At 40.5% G+C, this 18,421-nt stretch overlaps 1 protein-coding gene across 1 annotated transcript in view; it reads right to left on the reverse strand.

The window, feature by feature from the left end:
- Window positions 1–3,398: 3,398 nt before the first annotated feature.
- LOC306981545 (uncharacterized protein) overlaps window positions 3,399–18,421 on the reverse strand; it is a gene marked incomplete at its 5' end in the record, with an annotated part of 361,177 nt that continues 346,154 nt past the window's right edge. The window contains 3 exons of the mRNA XM_079581152.1: window positions 3,399–3,504; window positions 3,638–3,723; window positions 4,612–4,974. Of these exons, the coding sequence (XP_079437278.1) occupies window positions 3,409–3,504; window positions 3,638–3,723; window positions 4,612–4,974 (545 nt within the window). The 3' untranslated portion in view covers window positions 3,399–3,408. The remainder of the gene's footprint in view (window positions 3,505–3,637; window positions 3,724–4,611; window positions 4,975–18,421) is intronic.

The raw sequence follows: 18,421 nt of genomic DNA on the forward strand, positions 1-18,421 counted from the left end.
AGTTTATTTACAGATTGTACATTTTGTCTCAGTTGTCAGAATTTTTACCACTGGAAAAGCTGACGTTTTAAAACTATAACCAGGCCCAAACTGTTCATGAACTATGGGGCCCATTATCAGCACCCACACCCCGTGAGGAGGAGGAGCCAAACAGAACAGGATCTTCTGAACATCTGAACCAAACAGAACAGGATCTTCTGAAAATATGAGCCAAACAGAACAGGATCTTCTGAACATCTGAACCAACCAGAACAGGATCTTCTGAACATCTGAACCAAACAGAACAGGATCTTCTGAACATCTGAGCCAAACAGAACAGGATCTTCTGAACATCTGAGCCAAACAGAACAGGATCTTCTGAACATCTGAACCAAACAGAACAGGATCTTCTGAATAACTGAACCAAACAGAACAGGATCTTCTGAACATCGGAACCAAACAGAGCAGGATCTTCTGAACATCTGAACCAAACAGAGCAGGATCTTCTGAACCAAACAGAACAGGATCTTCTGAACATCTGAACCAAACAGAACAGGATCTTCTGAAGGATATGGTTTTACTTTTGAACTTATTATCTCTGATCTGAGAAACGAACCAGAGCCACTCGGATCAAACAGAGACGGCACTCTGGGATGGAGAGGTTTTGTTCAGTTTTATTGTTTTTTTTGTCTAATACATCAATCAACTAAAAACAATAAAATGTCATAAAAGTAAAATATCATAAAAGTAAAATATCATAAAAGTAATATATCATAAAAGTAAAATATCATAAAATTAAAATATACAAGTGAAATATCATAAAAGTAAAATATCATAAACGTAATATATCATTAAAGTAAAATATCATAAAAGTAAAATATAAAAGTGAAATATCAAAATAAAATATAAAAAAAGTAAAATATCCTAAAATTAATGTATCATAAAAGTAATGTATCAAAAAAGTAATGTATCAAAAAAGTAAAATATCAAAAAAGTAAAATATCATAAATGTAAAATGTCATAAATGTAAAACATCATAAATGTAAAATGTCATAAAAGTAAAATATCATAAAAGTAAAATATCATAAAAGTAAAATATCATAAATGTAATGTATCAAAAAAGTAAAATATCCAAAAAGTAAAATATCATAAATGTAAAATGTCATTAAAGTAAAATATCATAAAAGTAATGTATCATAAAGTTAAAATATCAAAAAAGTAAAATATCATAAAAGTAAAATATCATAAATGTAAAACATAAATGTAAAATATCATAAATGTAAAATGTCATAAAAGTAAAATATCATAAAAGTAAAATATAAAAGTAAAATATCATAAATGTAATGTATCAAAAAAGTAAAATATCATAAAAGTAAAATATTATAAATGGAAAATGTCATAAAAGTTAAAAATAAAAGTAAAATATCATAAAAGTAAAATATCAGAAATGTAAAATGTCATAAAAGTAAAATATCATAAAAGTAATGCATCATAAAAGGAGCAGAATCAGCAAAACCATTGCTGTATCTTTCTGTAGTTCATCCGTCTCCATTTGATCTGCGTCACAAAAGCGTTTACAGCAGGAAATAAATAATCAATAACAGATACAAGAATAAAACTAAAGTATAAAAATTAAGATTAAGATTTCATAAAAGTAAAATATCATAAAAGTAAAATATCATAAAAGTAAAATATCATAAAAGTAATATATCATAAAAGTAAAATATAAAAGTAAAATATCATAAAAGTAATATATCATAAAAGTAAAATATCATAAAAGTAAAATATCATAAAAGTAAAATATCAAAATTAAATATCAAAAAAGTAATGCATCATAAAAGTAAAATATCATAAAAGTAAAATATCCTAAAATTAATGTATCAAAAAAGTAATGCATCATAAAAGTAAAATATCATAAAAGTAAAATATCCTAAAATTAATGTATCATAAAAGTAATGTATCAAAAAAGTTAAAATATCAAAAAAGTAAAATATAAAAGTAAAATATCATAAATGTAAAATATCATAAATGTAAAATATCATGAAAGTAAAATGTCGTAAAAGTAAAATATCATAAAAGTAAAATATCATAAAAGTAATACATCATAAAATTAAAATATCATAAAAGTAAAATATCATAAAAGTAAAATATAAAAGTAAAATATCATAAATGTAATGTATCAAAAAAGTAAAATATCATAAAAGTTAAATATCATAAATGTAAAATGTCATAAAAGTAAAATATCATAAAAGTAATGTATCATAAAAGGAGCAGAATCAGCAAAACCATCGCTGCATCTTTCTGTTGTTCATCCGTCTCCATTTGATCTGCGTCACCAAAGCGTTTACAGCAGGAAATACATAATCAATAACAGATACAAGAATAAAACTAAAGTATAAAAATTACGATGAACATAATGACTCTCTCTAAACAGACGCTCAAAATAAATGACACCATTTCAAAAAGACATAACGTAAACACTTCATCATCAAACATTTGTTTTTTTACAAATCATCATTTCTATTTGAGAGATAAGTTCATTTTAATGATTGACGTAATTGGACAAAGTTAATAAAACAGCTTGAAAATACTGATATTGGGGGAAAAAAACCTACAGAAAGTTATTTTTAGACCTGGTCTAAACAGTGAGGTTTAAATAATTCAACTTAAATTGAAAAGTATCGTCACTTTGAATTATTCACTGTGGAAATACTTTTCTGAAAGAAGAGTATTTTTTATTATTTTTTATTTTATTTTTTTATTATAATAATCATAATATAATGTAGCATAACACTATTAAACTAACCTTTTCCATAGTTCAAGAGTGATTAAAAAGACAACTTCAGAATGCTATTTGGGTCAAATGCAGAACTGTCTTTTTTTTTTTTTTTTTTTTGGGAGGGGGGAGTTCAATCTTGCCCCAGGTGCCGAATTGTCTAGGGCCGGTCCTGGCTGCAGCCTTATAGATTTGGGTAAAGCTTAGTTGGAGAAAAGGAACTCGGTTAAGGCGGGGCTTCAGAGGGTAAGGGTACCCAGCCCTTTTCCAAATGTCTCGTCTATAATCCTGCGTACGAAGCTTCAAAACTGTAAAATGTGTCAGTTTTGAGCGTGACAATAGGGGGCGCTTTAACAGGGGCACAGGTCTGATTGATTAATGAACATTCCTTTATAATTGGCACTTCTTTTTAAGACAAAATGTAGCAGATTCCAAGTCTCTTATCACTTACGGTTCAGAAATTATCAGCAAATGTCTGAAATATAAAAAAAACTTTCATTGTGATGTTTCTTAGTTCCCCTTTAAAAAAAGAAAAGTGAAGTTTTTATCACTTTCTGCTTTTATCGGCATTAGATGAGCCAAGAATACCCAGATATCGGCCTGATATATCGGCCTGATATATCGGCCGATCTCACACAGGAGAAGTGTTTGGATCACAGCTGGTCAAAAACGACGTCAGTGCGTTCTTCTTCTTCAGGGCGGGCTCTGCGTCTCCTGGCTCTCTGTGCTCTCTCGCGCCCCCTGGCGGCCTGAAACGACACCGCACAAAACAATCACTTTCCCAGCTCGTGCTGCCCGGCCCAGTGTGTAACCACGGTAACAAGGAAACAAGGAAACACGGGTTCAGGAGGTGAGGAGCGGAGTGAGGACGTGAGCTCGTACCCGGCGGTAGAAGAAGTACGGGATGAAGTTCAGCGGCATCAGCAGGAGGAGGACCAGAACTCGGACCAAGGTCTGGAAGCCGGACACTGGAACACATCGACAGTGTTGGGGGAAACGTATTACAAAACAATATATTTATTTTTTCAGTAACTGAGGAATATAACACATTACGATATGGGAATTTCTTAAAGGAATGCTCTTGTAAGGCGTAAAAACACCAGGAGCACTTCCACGCAGTAAAGTCAAAGTGCTCCTAAGGTGTTATTACGCTTTACAATATAGTAGCCCTTTCTATATGTGGATCGTGTAACTGTATTTAAATAGGGGAAACGTGGAAGAGCTTGGTCGCTTCTAACTTCACTCCCGTTTGGGAGAGGCTAAATGCTAGCAACATCTTTGGTCTTTTTGCGTGACTGAGCAAAAAAACAGAGGGTTTTACTTTAATATAACTATTGCTAAGGTTAATGTGTGTTTTAAGACCCAGAGAATCATTAATTAGGCCAAATCTAAAGAGTCAAAGGGATCAACCCAACCACACACACGTCTTTCTCTTCATATTTGAAATATATTCAATAGCTCAGAATAAACACACATTGGAATAAACAGAATAGATGGCTTATGATACACGGCCACCAGAGGGAGCTATTTCCCCAATAATGATTCCTGACAGATGGAAGCGATGGATAAACTTTAGACTTTTCCCACACAAAATAAAACAGCTCTCGATGGTCTTCTGACAGTGGACTGAAGTGTCTGTCCTCTGGCTCTGACTCTGTGGAGGAATATTTTATCCCAGAAGGAGAAATGACCCCAGAGCTCTCATATGTAACTCTGGGCTTTGTTTTCACCCTGAGGGGGCTCAGCAGAAGTGACTCCCACGTCCACGTTAAAGAGAAGTGTGAGGAGAAGAGCTGTGTTTTATGGTGAACTGGTGTGTTTGAATTGTGTCCCAGACGGCGCCCCGTACCCCTTACCTCCTGGACGGATGTGGAGGGAGCTGTAGGAGGTGAAGTTGTGGTTGAACATCTGCAGGAGGTAAACACAGGTGTAGTTCCCTTTGTGGGCGGGGCCTATGTCAGTAAACAGGAAGTGGGCGGAGTGATTGACGGCCGGCAGGGTGAGGTTGAGAGTGGGAGAGAGCAGCTGGAAGGAGCCTCCCGGGTACTGCGGCTCCACGGAGCATTTGACCCGGAAATGTGCCCCCATCTGCACCCAGACCCCGCCCTCTCCCGGCGACGCCCACTCACCCTCCTGTGCCCGTGGCCCCCAGAGCTCGCCCTCTGCCCGCGGAGCCCACACCCCCTCAGACACAGACACCTCCGGGACGTTCAGCAGATCTGAGGAGCAGACGCTACGTTAACCAGAAACTCCACGTCATTCATAGGATGTTTTAACCTTTGACGGATTGAAAATCAAGCCGTGATGAAAGTCCAAACTTGGAACTTTAAGCACGAGTAAAGTGCCTAAACCTGTTCCATGATTCTGATCAGATCAGGTTTAGTTCAGCTCATACATGAAAATCTGTCGCCTTTCAACGAAATTCGCCGTTTTGACCTCGGAAAATGCCATTCATGTGAATCGTGTAGATCTGGCTGAGGCTTGTAAAATGTTCACTGGTGCTGTTACGCCGAAAATGCCATTTCCCCGTGGCTTCAGCCGTAGGAGCCTCCAGCTCCAGGCTGAGTGAGCCCCACTGCCCCACGCTCGCTCACTTCACCTGGGCTGACTGTCGGCTCGTCTACTCGCTAACCCCGCTCCAACAGACGCACCACTGAGGGCGATGAACCGCATGAGACATCGCGCTGACGCTGAGGTGAAAGTTATACCGCTTTATATTACGACAAGTGAACTTTTACTGCTTTTACTTCGTAGCTAACGGCAGTGGCTAATCATCAGCCTGGACAACAGAGTTACACCGATACAGCACCCAACTGTGCACGAGACTGAGCACCAAACTAATCTCAGTTTTGTGACGACTGTAGCCTCATATTTGATAATAACCGCGTGAAAATTGAGAGCAATGTATAAGCTAGCCTATAAAGCTAACATAGCCACATTTACTGTGAGGCTAAATTCACCGGGCAGGTGTGCGCGCTCTGCGATCGTTTGATGTGCGGTTGCGGTCAGTGAGGAGAGGGCTGACCTCTCCAAGCTTTTAGTAGCTACTGTAGCCTGAAAAAGCTGAAACCATTTTAGTTTGTATGGTATAGGGCGGCATATTCTGCTGTACAGTTATATTTCTATAAATAGTCAATACAAGTTTAAAATCCATATTTAAAAATCTAAAATGTAACAATATTTGATCCTTTTTTAATAAATAATAATATGTATTAATAATAATTTAATAATAATAATTCAAACAGAAGACAGCATCTTCTGATGAACAGAACCTGATTTGGAATTTCACATTATGTACAAATAATGTGTACATTTACTCTCTCTGTCCACTGAAGCCATTAGAACTACAGTTCTAAAACAAAATAAAAGTTTAGTGTTGAATTAATAGTTGTCCATCATATGCACTGTGAAAAAGTGGATTGTTCGAGTTCATTAATCATACGTGTTCTGCCTGCACATCGCACGTTCCGCCGCGGCGCCGTGAACTGTCACCTTCCTCACTATATATGTGTTTGCGTGTCTGTGAGCTCCATTTATCCTGCAATCTCACATTATTTACCATAAATAATAGGTTTATTATTTTACAAAGGTCATGTGACTAAACTGACCAATGGGCAGGAGCCAAAATATTCATCAGGCTACTTTAAAATGATTCCACTCACAGTAGAAGGTAAGGTCCTGACCCAAACAGCTACTCCAGTAAAAGTACATAAGTACTTGGTGAAATACTGGAGTAACTGTTGGAGTAAAGTCTGATTTATGTTTCAGTTTCATGTTAATGAGACAAAACAAAACATAATGTGAAATTCTTTGTTTCCAAAGATGAATCCATAAACTTTAGCCGAAGGAAAGTAAAGTTGTACATTTAAGATTAAGTTAGTTTTTTGTGTGTACTGTTACTTCAAAATAAACTACTGTAGAAGTAAAAGTACTGTGTGATCATCGACGTACAGTTAGTGGAAACAGTTAAATAAAAGTACTAAAAGTAACTGAGTATTCCCCGCCTTAGCCAATGGGAGCAGAGGATTATCTGTGTCCTCCTCTAGGGGGCAGCACCACATTCAATGAACCGACTCTGAGCAGAGATTGTGAGAAGAAGAAACTCAGGATTTAAACCAACCTGAACAAACCACGAAGAGGCGAGAAGAATCTGAGTCTTCACCGTAGATACATTCTCTCACAGCAGAGTTCTTCTTCTTCACACAGTAAGTGCTGACCCTCCACACTTTACTGTCAGACCCGTCTCTCTTTTCTTTAGAAACAGCAGAGCCACAGTCCAGGTCTCGACACACGGCGGCCGCAGACTCCAGGTCCCAGAGGCCAGAGCTCATCACTGGTCTCCACTCTCCTCTGAGCTCCGCCTCCACCGTCCCCTCACAGCGACTGGCTCCTCCCTCCAGCCTCAGCGGCTCTGCACACAAACACAGGTGAGCCCCGCCCCTCTACAGGCCCCGCCCCTGGCCCCGCCCCTTTACCTTTGCAGGTGAGGTTGAGAGTGGGGCAGGTCTCTGGGCCGGTCCTGGTCCGGTTACAGTCCATCAGCTTAGACTCAGGGCCCTCACAGTGGAACGTCTGCCCCAGAGGAGAGAGCGCCCCCTGGAGGAGAGGAGCCCCACAGCCCAGCTCCCTGCACAGCACCTCTGCCCCGCGACGGTCCAAGGCCCCCTCACAGACCCCGGCCCAGGACTGGCCCAAGGACTGGTCCTGGATCTGCAGAGATCCTGAACACAGGCTCCGCCCCCCGACCAGCCGCACCGAGTCTGAGGGAACACACATGAGGTCAGAGGTCACACACATGAGGTCACACACATGAGGTCACACACATGAGGTCACACACATGAGGTCACACATGAGGTCACACACATGAGGTCACACACATGAGGTCACAGTCTGAGGTCAAACACATGAGGTCACACACGAGGTCACAGTCTGAGGTCACACACATGAGGTCACAGTCTGAGGGTATTAAGTACTTGGTGAAATACTCGAGTAACTGTTGGAGTAAAGTCTGATTTATGTTTCAGTTTCATGTTAATGAGACAAAACAAAACATAATGTGACATTCTTTGTTTCCAAAGATGAATCCATAAACTTTAGCCGAAGGAAAGTAAAGTTGTAAATTTAAGATTAAGTTAGTTTTTTGTGTGTACTGTTACTTCAAAATAAACTACTGTAGAAGTAAAAGTACTGTGTGATCATCGACGTACAGTTAGTGGAAACAGTTAAATAAAAGTACTAAAAGTAACTGAGTACTCCCCGCCTTAGCCAATGGGAGCAGAGGATTATCTGTGTCCTCCTCTAGGGGGCAGCACCACATTCAATGAACCGACTCTGAGCAGAGATTGTGAGAAGAAGAAACTCAGGATTTAAACCAACCTGAACAAACCACGAAGAGGCGAGAAGAATGTGAGTCTTCATTGTAGATACATTCTCTCACAGCAGAGTTCTTCTTCTTCACACAGTAATGCTCCGTCCACACCAAACTCGATTTGGGCGTCAAAAACGCGCGTCACGCCCGTTGTTGGACGCCTGTGCTCATTCAAGTCAGACGCTCGTAACCAAGCGTCAAGACGCTCTCGACGCGCGTCAAGAGCGTCGTCGTGGAGCGCGTTGGGAGCCGTTGTCAGTTATCAGTTATCAACATGGATGACATAGAGAGAGTGGCTTGGCTTTTATTGCTTCATAAAGCCAGACAACGTCGTCTACGGGCTCGTCGGCGCCGTGTCTGGATTCATGAGATCGTCCGAAGGCGTTCTCAGTTTTGCGAGTTTCACCATTTGCTCCAGGAGCTGCGCTCGCACGAGAGTCGCTTTCAACGGTACTTCCGCCGCTTTTAATCCTGGTGTTTAGATAAAGAAGCACTGATGTGTCTTTCTAAAAAAAAAAAGTCCCAGAGCGGCTGTAGCTCCGGTTCACAAAGAAGCTACGTCCGTGACTTGCGACTTGTTGACATCTGTGGGGCCGGCGTAGAATCTGCCCCGGTGGCTTAGCTACAACGTACGTCACTATGGGGAGAAAGCTCCTGATTGGTCGACGCTCGCGAATTTCGCCAAAAAGTTCAACATTTCCCAACTCGAGCGTCGGCCGCGCTCGACGCCCTGGAGGCGCGTCAAACGCTCACCAAGCGCGAAAAACCTCAAAACGCGCCGCGGAGGAGGCGCGTGACGCGCTGCGGGACATCTTGACGCCCCCCGGAGGCGCGTCCTCCATGTATTTTAAATGTAAACCTGACGCTTTGGAGGCGCCAAAACGAGTTTGGTGTGGACGGAGCATAAGTGTTGACGAGCCACAATTTACTGTCAGACCCTCTTCTCACTTCTGTAGAAACAGCAGAGCCACAGTCCAGCTCTCGACACACGGCGGCCGCAGACTCCAGGTCCCAGTCGGGGTCATAGGTCACCACTGGTCTCCACTCTCCTCTGAGCTCCGCCTCCACCATCCCCTCACAGCGACTGGCTCCTCCCTCCAGCCTCAGCGGCTCTGCACACAAACACAGGTGAGCCCCGCCCCTCTACAGGCCCCGCCCCTGGCCCCGCCCCTTTACCTTTGCAGGTGAGGTTGAGAGTGGGGCAGGTCTCTGGGCCGGTCCTGGTCCGGTTACAGTCCATCAGCTTAGACTCAGGGCCCTCACAGTGGAACGTCTGCCCCAGAGGAGAGAGCGCCCCCTGGAGGAGAGGAGCCCCACAGCCCAGCTCCCTGCACAGCACCTCTGCCCCGCGACGGTCCAAGGCCCCCTCACAGACCCCGGCCCAGGACTGGCCCAAGGACTGGTCCTGGATCTGCAGAGATCCTGAACACAGGCTCCGCCCCCCAACCAGCCGCACCGAGTCTGAGGGAACACATGAGGTCAGAGGTCACACAGTCTGAGGTCACAGTCTGAGGTCACACACATGAGGTCACAGTCTGAGGATATTAAGTACTTGGTGAAATACTGGAGTAACTGTTGGAGTAAAGTCTGATTTATGTTTCAGTTTCATGTTAATGGGACAAAACAAAACATAATGTGAAATTCTTTGTTTCCAAAGATGAATCCATAAACTTTAGCCGAAGGAAAGTAAAGTTGTAAATTTAAGATTAAGTTAGTTTTTTTATGTGTACTGTTACTTCGAAATAAACTACTGTAGATGTAAAAGTACTGTGTGATCATCAACGTACAGTTAGTGGAAACAGTTAAATAAAAGTACTAAAGTAACTGAGTACTCCCCGCCTTAGCCAATGGGAGCAGAGGATTATCTGTGTCCTCCTCTAGGGGGCAGCACCACATTCAATGAACCGACTCTGAGCAGAGATTGTGAGAAGAAGAAACTCAGGATTTAAACCAACCTGAACAAACCACGAAGAGGCGAGAATCATGTGAGTCATCACCGTGGATACAGTCTCTCACAGCAGACTTCTTCTTCTTCACACAGTAAGTGTTGACCCCCCACACTTTACTGTCAGACCCTCCTCTTCTCACTGTAGAAACAGCAGAGCCACAGTCCAGGTCTCGACACACGACGGCCGCAGACTCCAGGTCCCAGAGGTCAGAGGTCATCACTGGTCTCCACTCTCCTCCGAGCCCCGCCTCCACCGTCCCCTCACAGCGACTGGCTCCTCCCTCCAGCCTCAGCGGCTCTGCACACAAACACAGGTGAGCCCCGCCCCTCTACAGGCCCCGCCCCTGGCCCCGCCCCTTTACCTTTGCAGGTGAGGTTGAGAGTGGGGCAGGTCTCTGGGCCGGTCCTGGTCCGGTTACAATCCATCAGCTTAGACTCAGGGCCCTCACAGTGGAACGTCTGCCCCAGAGGAGAGAGCGCCCCCTGGAGGAGAGGAGCCCCACAGCCCAGCTCCCTGCACAGCACCTCTGCCCCGCGACGGTCCAAGGCCCCCTCACAGACCCCGGCCCAGGACTGGCCCAAGGACTGGTCCTGGATCTGCAGAGATCCTGAACACAGGCTCCGCCCCCCGACCAGCCGCACCGAGTCTGAGGTCACACACATGAGGTCAGAGGTCACACACATGAGGTCACACACATGAGGTCACACACATGAGGTCACACACATGAGGTCACACATGAGGTCACAGTCTGAGGTCACACACATGAGGTCACACACATGAGGTCACACACATGAGGTCACACATGAGGTCACAGTCTGAGGTCACACACATGAGGTCACACACATGAGGTCACAGTCTGAGGTCACACACATGAGGTCACAGTCTGAGGTCACACAGATGAGGTCACACACATGAGGTCACAGTCTGAGGTCACACAGATGAGGTCACACACATGAGGTCACAGTCTGAGGGTAAAAAAAAACTCTTTACTTTGACATTTTAACTGATTCAAAGCGTCTCCGTCCACACTGTTGCTATAGCGACGATGTCGAGGTCATTTTTGACCTCACTGTGACCTCACTGTGACCTCATGTCTGTACCAGCAGCGTAACTCACGCAAACAAACAGGAAGTGGAGTAAACCAATCAGTGAAGGGCAGTCGGTGGCGATATTATCGGTTTTGCTTTAATATTAAAACAGAATCATGAATCACAAACTCACCGACTGCCCATGTGTTTTCGGTCATTTACCTCTGATTAGAAAAAGACTGTGTGACCTCACCGTGACCTCACCGTGACCTCATTGTGACCTCACAGTGACCTCACAGTGAAGTGGTTTAAGTCTGAAAAAAAAACTTTTTCAACCCGTCTCAAACACTTTTTATTTAAAGGGGCTATATCCTGCTATTTTAGCCATTTCAAAGTTAAGTATAGGCATTTATATGATATATTGTACCTCTACCATTATTGAGCACTCATTTTTGTGATAAATATAAGTGTTTTCTGGAGGTATTTTTCAAACCCGGAAGACACAACGCTTCGATTCAGTTAACTCCGCCCCCTCTCTCCGCACATACAACTTTACCGTAATATAAATAAACAACAATAAGTGAAGTTACTTCACGATGCAGTTATACAGAGTTGACATCTGCAACACAGCTTCATAAATGGCTAACACACATGCTAATATGCTAACACACAAGCTAATATGCTAACCCGCGTTTGGACTGACTCACCACTCTGATCCATCGCTGTTTACATTATGGGACTCGCGTTGGTTATAAAAGTTAATCCACTTTGATTCTTGCGAAGGTTCCCCAAACATCCATCAGAGACAGTCACAGAAAAACACCATTTTGGCTGATAGTCGCTGAATCCCGGAGAAAAAAACAGCTGAGTGGCCTCTTCCTGAAAAGGTGGAATATAAACTCCTCGTCCTCGTAGCCAAACGCGCTTCTTTTTCTCCTTCCGTGACATTATCGTTAGGTAAGAATAAAGAACAGGTGTGTCCAGTTATAACGAGCTCCATCTTCAGCTGCAGCGCAAACATGACTGATCTGTACAGACGCGATGTGTTTGTTTTGGCCTCAGCTGACCTGGAAGCACCTCGGGCACATCCTTTTTATTTTTTTATTTTTTTATTTTTATTTTTTATTTATTTTTTACTCTTTGTTTCTCTCTTACGACAGAAATAATGAAAAAGCTGTTTTACAAATTAAAATCCGTCCGTAAGCATAGAATTAAGACATTGCTTTACAGACGTCGAGCACTTCCGTTCCGCTGTGACGACACAACTGAACACTCAGTCGTTCACCAGGAGAGGGAGGAGCAGCTGCTCAGAGAGCAGGATTCAGGAGGATTACTGAGAGTTGCGTGAATGAAGCCGCAAACCACTCTGGGGGTGTTTTTGATAAGGAAATAGCATAACAACATGGCTAAAAGCTCCAAAAAGTCGATTTTGCAGGATATAGGACCTTTAAAGTACTACTTACTCCTACTTTTGAAAGTAGATACTTTGATACTATTACTTCAGTTAAGTCTTTGCCTATGCGTGAGTCCTTTCATTGAAACTGAGTTTTTCTTCCAGCGCTGGTCGCCATGGTTACTGCCCTTTAAGTGACGTCGCTGAAAACTATGAGTAGGATTATTTATGATTGTAGTGTTTCAGACTCACCTGAACAGCTCAGCTCCAGACGCCTGTCAGAGCGACGAGTGTGAAAGTCATCAGTGTAAGAGTGAAAACAGCTGATCAGTGAAGAGTCGTCACAGCGGTAAGGATCGAAACAAACTGTTCCTCTTTCTGAAACTCTTTTCTCCTCCAGACTCAGAGCAGAACCACAGTCCAGCTCCTCACACAGTCTGTTTCCAAACCACAGAGGGATGAACCATGGATACACATCAGTCCAGTCCTGCCCCGCCCTCTGCACCTGCAGCCTCGCCCTCTGCACCTGCAGCCTCGCCCTCTGCACCTGCAGCCGCCCCTGACACCGACTGTTCCCACCGACCAACCTCAGAAACGACTCTGAAACAACAGGCAGTGGCACAGTGGTTAGTGTGTCAGTGGCAGAGTGGTTAGTGTGTCAGTGGCAGAGTGGTTAGTGTGTCAGTGGCAGAGTGGTTAGTGTGTCAGTGGCAGAGTGGTTAGTGTGTCAGTGGCAGAGTGGTTAGTGTGTCAGTGGCAGAGTGGTTAGTGTGTCAGTGGCAGAGTGGTTAGTGTGTGTCTGTGGCAGAGTGGTTAGTGTGTCAGTGGCACAGTGGTTAGTGTGTCTGTGGCAGAGTGGTTAGTGTGTGTCTGTGGCAGAGTGGTTAGTGTGTCAGTGGCAGAGTGGTTAGTGTGTCAGTGGCAGAGTGGTTAGTGTGTCAGTGGCAGAGTGGTTAGTGTGTCAGTGGCACAGTGGTTAGTGTGTCGGTGGCAGAGTGGTTAGTGTGTGTCTGTGGCAGAGTGGTTAGTGTGTCAGTGGCACAGTGGTTAGTGTGTGTCGGTGGCAGAGTGGTTAGTGTGTCAGTGGCAGAGTGGTTAGTGTGTCAGTGGCACAGTGGTTAGTGTGTCAGTGGCAGAGTGGTTAGTGTGTGTCAGTGGCAGAGTGGTTAGTGTGTCAGTGGCACAGTGGTTAGCGTGTGCTGTATTTACCTGTTGATTTCTCGCTCTCAGGCGCGGCTCCTGAAACAGAGGAGTCGTGTTAAATGGCTGCTGTTGGTCACATGACCCAGAGATGTTTTAAAATGGCCGACGTTATTCGTTTGAAAGAAGCAGAAGTTCTGTCAGGCTGCGTTTGCCGTAGAAATAAAAAGGAGAAATTCGATGCTAACGTGTGCGGACAGTTAGCGAGTCGTCTGGTCGTCTAGATCCGCCCCTGGGGTACATATGTAAGGGGACATGCCCGACGAGGTGTCCATTTTCAGAAATAACTGGACTAGGTGGAGGCGTGAACCGTCCGACATGTCTGGAACACCTCCAGTTAGTTAGAGTTAGAGAGTCCTACCCCCGCTATAAACATTCACCATTGTAAAGTGTGCTGCCACCCCAGACAAAAAAGTGACACAAATGCAACAAAAAAGTGACAAAACTGTAACAAAAAAGTGACACAAATGCAACAAAAAAGTGACAAAACTGTAACAAAAAAGTGACACAAATGCAACAAAAAAGTGACAAAAATGCAACAAAAAAGTGATGAAAATGTAACAAAAAATTGACACAAATTGAACAAAAAAGTGACAAAAATTTAACAAAAAGTGACAAAAATGCTGCAAAAAAGTGACAAAAAATCAACCAAAAAGTGACACAAATGTAGCAAGAAAGTGACTAAAATATAACAAAAAACGTGAAAAAGTGACAAAAATATAACAAAAAAAGTGACAAAATCACCAAAAAAGTGACAAAAATGTAACAAAAAAGTGATCAAAATCAACCAAAAACTGACAAAAATGCAGCAAAAAATTGACAAAAATGTAACCAAAAAAGTGACAAAAATGCAACAAAAACGTGACAGAAATGAAACAAAAAAGTGACAAAAATTTTACAAAAAGTGACAAAAAAATTACAAAAAGTGACAAAAAATCAACCAAAAAATGACACAAATGTAACAAAAAGTGACAAAAAAAATCAACCAAAAAGTGACAAAAATTTAGCAAAAAAGTGAAAAAAATGTAACCAAAAAAGTGACAAAAATTCAACCAAAAAATGACACAAATGTAACAAAAAGAGTGACAAAAATTTAACAAAAAAGTGATGAAAATGTAACAAAAAATTGACACAAATTGAACAAAAAAGTGACACAAATGCAACAAAAAAGTGACAAAAATGCAACAAAAAAGTGATGAAAATGTAACAAAAAATGGACACAAATTGAACAAAAAAGTGACAAAAATTGAACAAAAAGTGACAAAAATGCAGCAAAAAAGTGACAAAAAATCAACCAAAAAGTGACACAAATGTAGCAAGAAAGTGACTAAAATATAACAAAAAACGTGAAAAAGTGACAAAAATATAACAAAGAAGTGACAAAATCACCAAAAAAGTGACAAAAATGTAACAAAAAAGTGACAGAAATGAAACAAAAACGTGACAGAAATGAAACAAAAAAGTGACAAAAATTTTACAAAAAGTGACAAAAAAATTACAAAAAGTGACAAAAAATCAACCAAAAAATGACACAAATGTAACAAAAAGTGACAAAAAAATCAACCAAAAAGTGACAAAAATTTAGCAAAAAAGTGACAAAAATGTAACCAAAAAAGTGACAAAAATGTTACCAAAAAAGTGACAAAAATTTTACAAAAAGTGACAAAAAATCAACCAAAAAATGACACAAATGTAACAAAAAAAGTGACAAAAATTTAACAAAAAAGTGACTAAAGTGCAACAAAAGAGTAACAGAAATGTACCCAAAAAGTGACAAAAATGCAACAAAAAAGTGACAAAAATGTAACCAAAATTGACAAAAACCAACAAAAACAAAAACGCAACAAGAAATTAACAAAAATACAACAAACGTCCAGACATAATACAAACACAAAAAGAACCTTGACTCCTTTTAACAAACACCATGCATGTTTTTACTAAACGATAGTAAAATATATGATTACATTAACAGAATATTCAGATGAGAAGCTTGATCTGTCAAGCCACACAAACCCTTTGGATAAAAACCGTCACAGAGCACGTCATTACACCTAATTGTAATAGAGCATCAAGAAATCAATATTTCTGCTTGAATATCTAGAGAAATCCAACTATAACGTTCCCAAAACCCTTGTCCAGCATCACCTTGTTTCATAAATGGAGCATCTTTATGGTCACCTTAAGTTTTGTACACAAATGAAAAAATGAACAGTGATTCATTAGTGAAGCCTTTCATGCAATGTATGGTTATGAGTTAAACTATGTAAACAGAACAAATAAAGGGGGAGGAGGAGTTGCTATGTACGTCCTCAAGAAATTTAAATTAAAAAAATTAGAAAGTATGTCAACATCAATAAGCAACTTGCTTGAATGCTGATCAATAGAAATTATCAATGAAAAAAAGAAGAACATAACAGTTACTTGTCTATACAGGTCACCGGGCTCAAGCTTGGAAATATTTACAAACTGGGCGGAAAAAACATTCGCAGAAATAAGTAACAAGGTATTATTTATCTGCGTGGATTACAATATTGATTTGATAAATCCAAATAAACATAAAATAACCGATGAGTATATTAATAGGATGTACAGTATGAGTTTATACCCGACTATCACAAGACCGAGCAGAATTACAACGCACAGTGCTGTCCTCATTGACAACATTTTCACAAATAATATGGAGTTTACAAATGTCAGCGGCCTAATGGTTTGTGATATAACGGATCATCTGCCCGTATTCACGGTGTATGATGATAATGACATCAATCAAATATCATCTGAAAAATGTATTTCTAAACGAGTGAGAACTGAGGAGGCAATTGATCTACTTTACAGTGGCTTCATAAAACAAGACTGGAATCAAGTATAGAACAAGAATGATGTGGATAGTGCTTTTAAATCATTTTTGGAAATTTTGAGTGCAGTATACAATAAAAACTGTCCAATACGGCAATTCAGTAAAAACAGCAAAGGGACAAAATGCCCGTGGTTAACCAAAGGTTTACATAATGCTTGCAAAAAGAAAAACACTCACTAAGAACAGAAGAATCTGAACGTAGATACAAAACAAATAAAAATAAATTGACAGATATATTAAGAAATAGTAAGAAATTATATTATACTAATCTATTATATAAAAACAAGAACAACATGAAAGGGGTATGGGGAATACTAAATAATATAATCAAAGGTAATGCAAAAAATTATTCATATCCATGCTATTTCAGTGATGGGACTAATGATATTCACAATATGAATGAAATTGTAGAAAGTTTTAATAGCTTTTTTGTAAATGTTGGACCAGATCTGGCATCAAAAATCCTTGACTGTAGCAGTGAAATGGAGTCATTGATAAGCATTAATTCAAAAACTATGTTTTTGGCTGGAGGAACTGAAACAGAAATAATAGATGTTGTTAACGTGTGTGGGGATTTTAATTGTACTTTGACAAAAATCTGACACCCAAAAACCACAATCAAGGAAAACAATAACTCAATATATGGTGGACTTAAATCTGACAGAAATCTGGAGAAGACTTAATCCGGATAAAATAGAGTTCTCCTGTTACTCCGGGATGCATAAATCTAGATCACGCATTGATTATTTTTTGGTATCACAAGAATTGATTTCAAAGATTAATAAATGCTGGTATGATTGTATAGTTATAAGTGATCATTCCCCCATTTCATTGTCTATGCTTTTTGATAAACTCAAATTACCTCGTCCTAATTGGCGTTTGCAAGTAATGTGGCTACAAAACCCAGAGTTTGTTAAATATGTTGAAAATAAAATAGACATTTATTTTGAGATCAGACCAATGCATCTGTGAGATGGGAAGCGTTCAAAGCTTACATCAGAGGGGAAATTATTAGTTTCACAAGCACCAAAAGCAAGAAGCAAAAGGATGAAATTACAAAATTAGAGAATCAAATAAGATCTTTAGAAATTGACATTAATAAGAAGGATGATCTTTATAAACAGAAACGATTGCTAGCTTTAAGAGTGGAATACAACAAACTAACAAATGATAAAGCAGCAAAAGGTTTATTATGGTTGAATCAAGCTTTTTACGATCAAGGAGAAAAGGCTGGTAAACTATTAGCATGGAGAATTAAAAAAATTGTGTCTGAAAGAGCAATTAATGACATAACTACGCAATTAGGTGATATTACAAATGACCCACAAGATATCAATATTGCATTTCAAGAATAATATCAATCACTGTATAGGTCAGAAGGTTTTGCTGACCCTGCTAATCGAGATGACTTTCTTGACCAACTTCCATTTCAAGTACTCACAGAGGAGGTCAAGAAAAATTTGAATAATGATATAACGGCACAAGAGCTATTACAGGCCATTAAATGTGTTAATTCAGGTAAAGTTCCAGGGCCTTATGGTTTACCCATAGAATTTTATAAAACATTTCAAAACCAGTTGTTAACACCACTTTTAAATATGTTCAATGAATCATTTCTTAATGGTATTCTGCCCCCAACTTTAAGACTCGCTACAATAATCCTTTCTTTAAAACCTGGTAAAATACCAACTGATTGCTCATCGTATAGGCCGATTAGCCTTATGGGAGTTGATACAAAAATATAGACTAGACCCTCATATTCCTTCTTTGGTGCATAATGATCAGAATGGATTTGTAAAGAGTCGTCAGGGCTTTCATAATATTAGACGAGTCCTTAATATAATTGACGGTAATAATAATACCAGAGACAC

The sequence above is a fragment of the Gobius niger genome (assembly GCF_951799975.1).
Source record: "Gobius niger genome assembly, chromosome: 22".
NCBI lineage: Eukaryota > Metazoa > Chordata > Actinopteri > Gobiiformes > Gobiidae > Gobius > Gobius niger.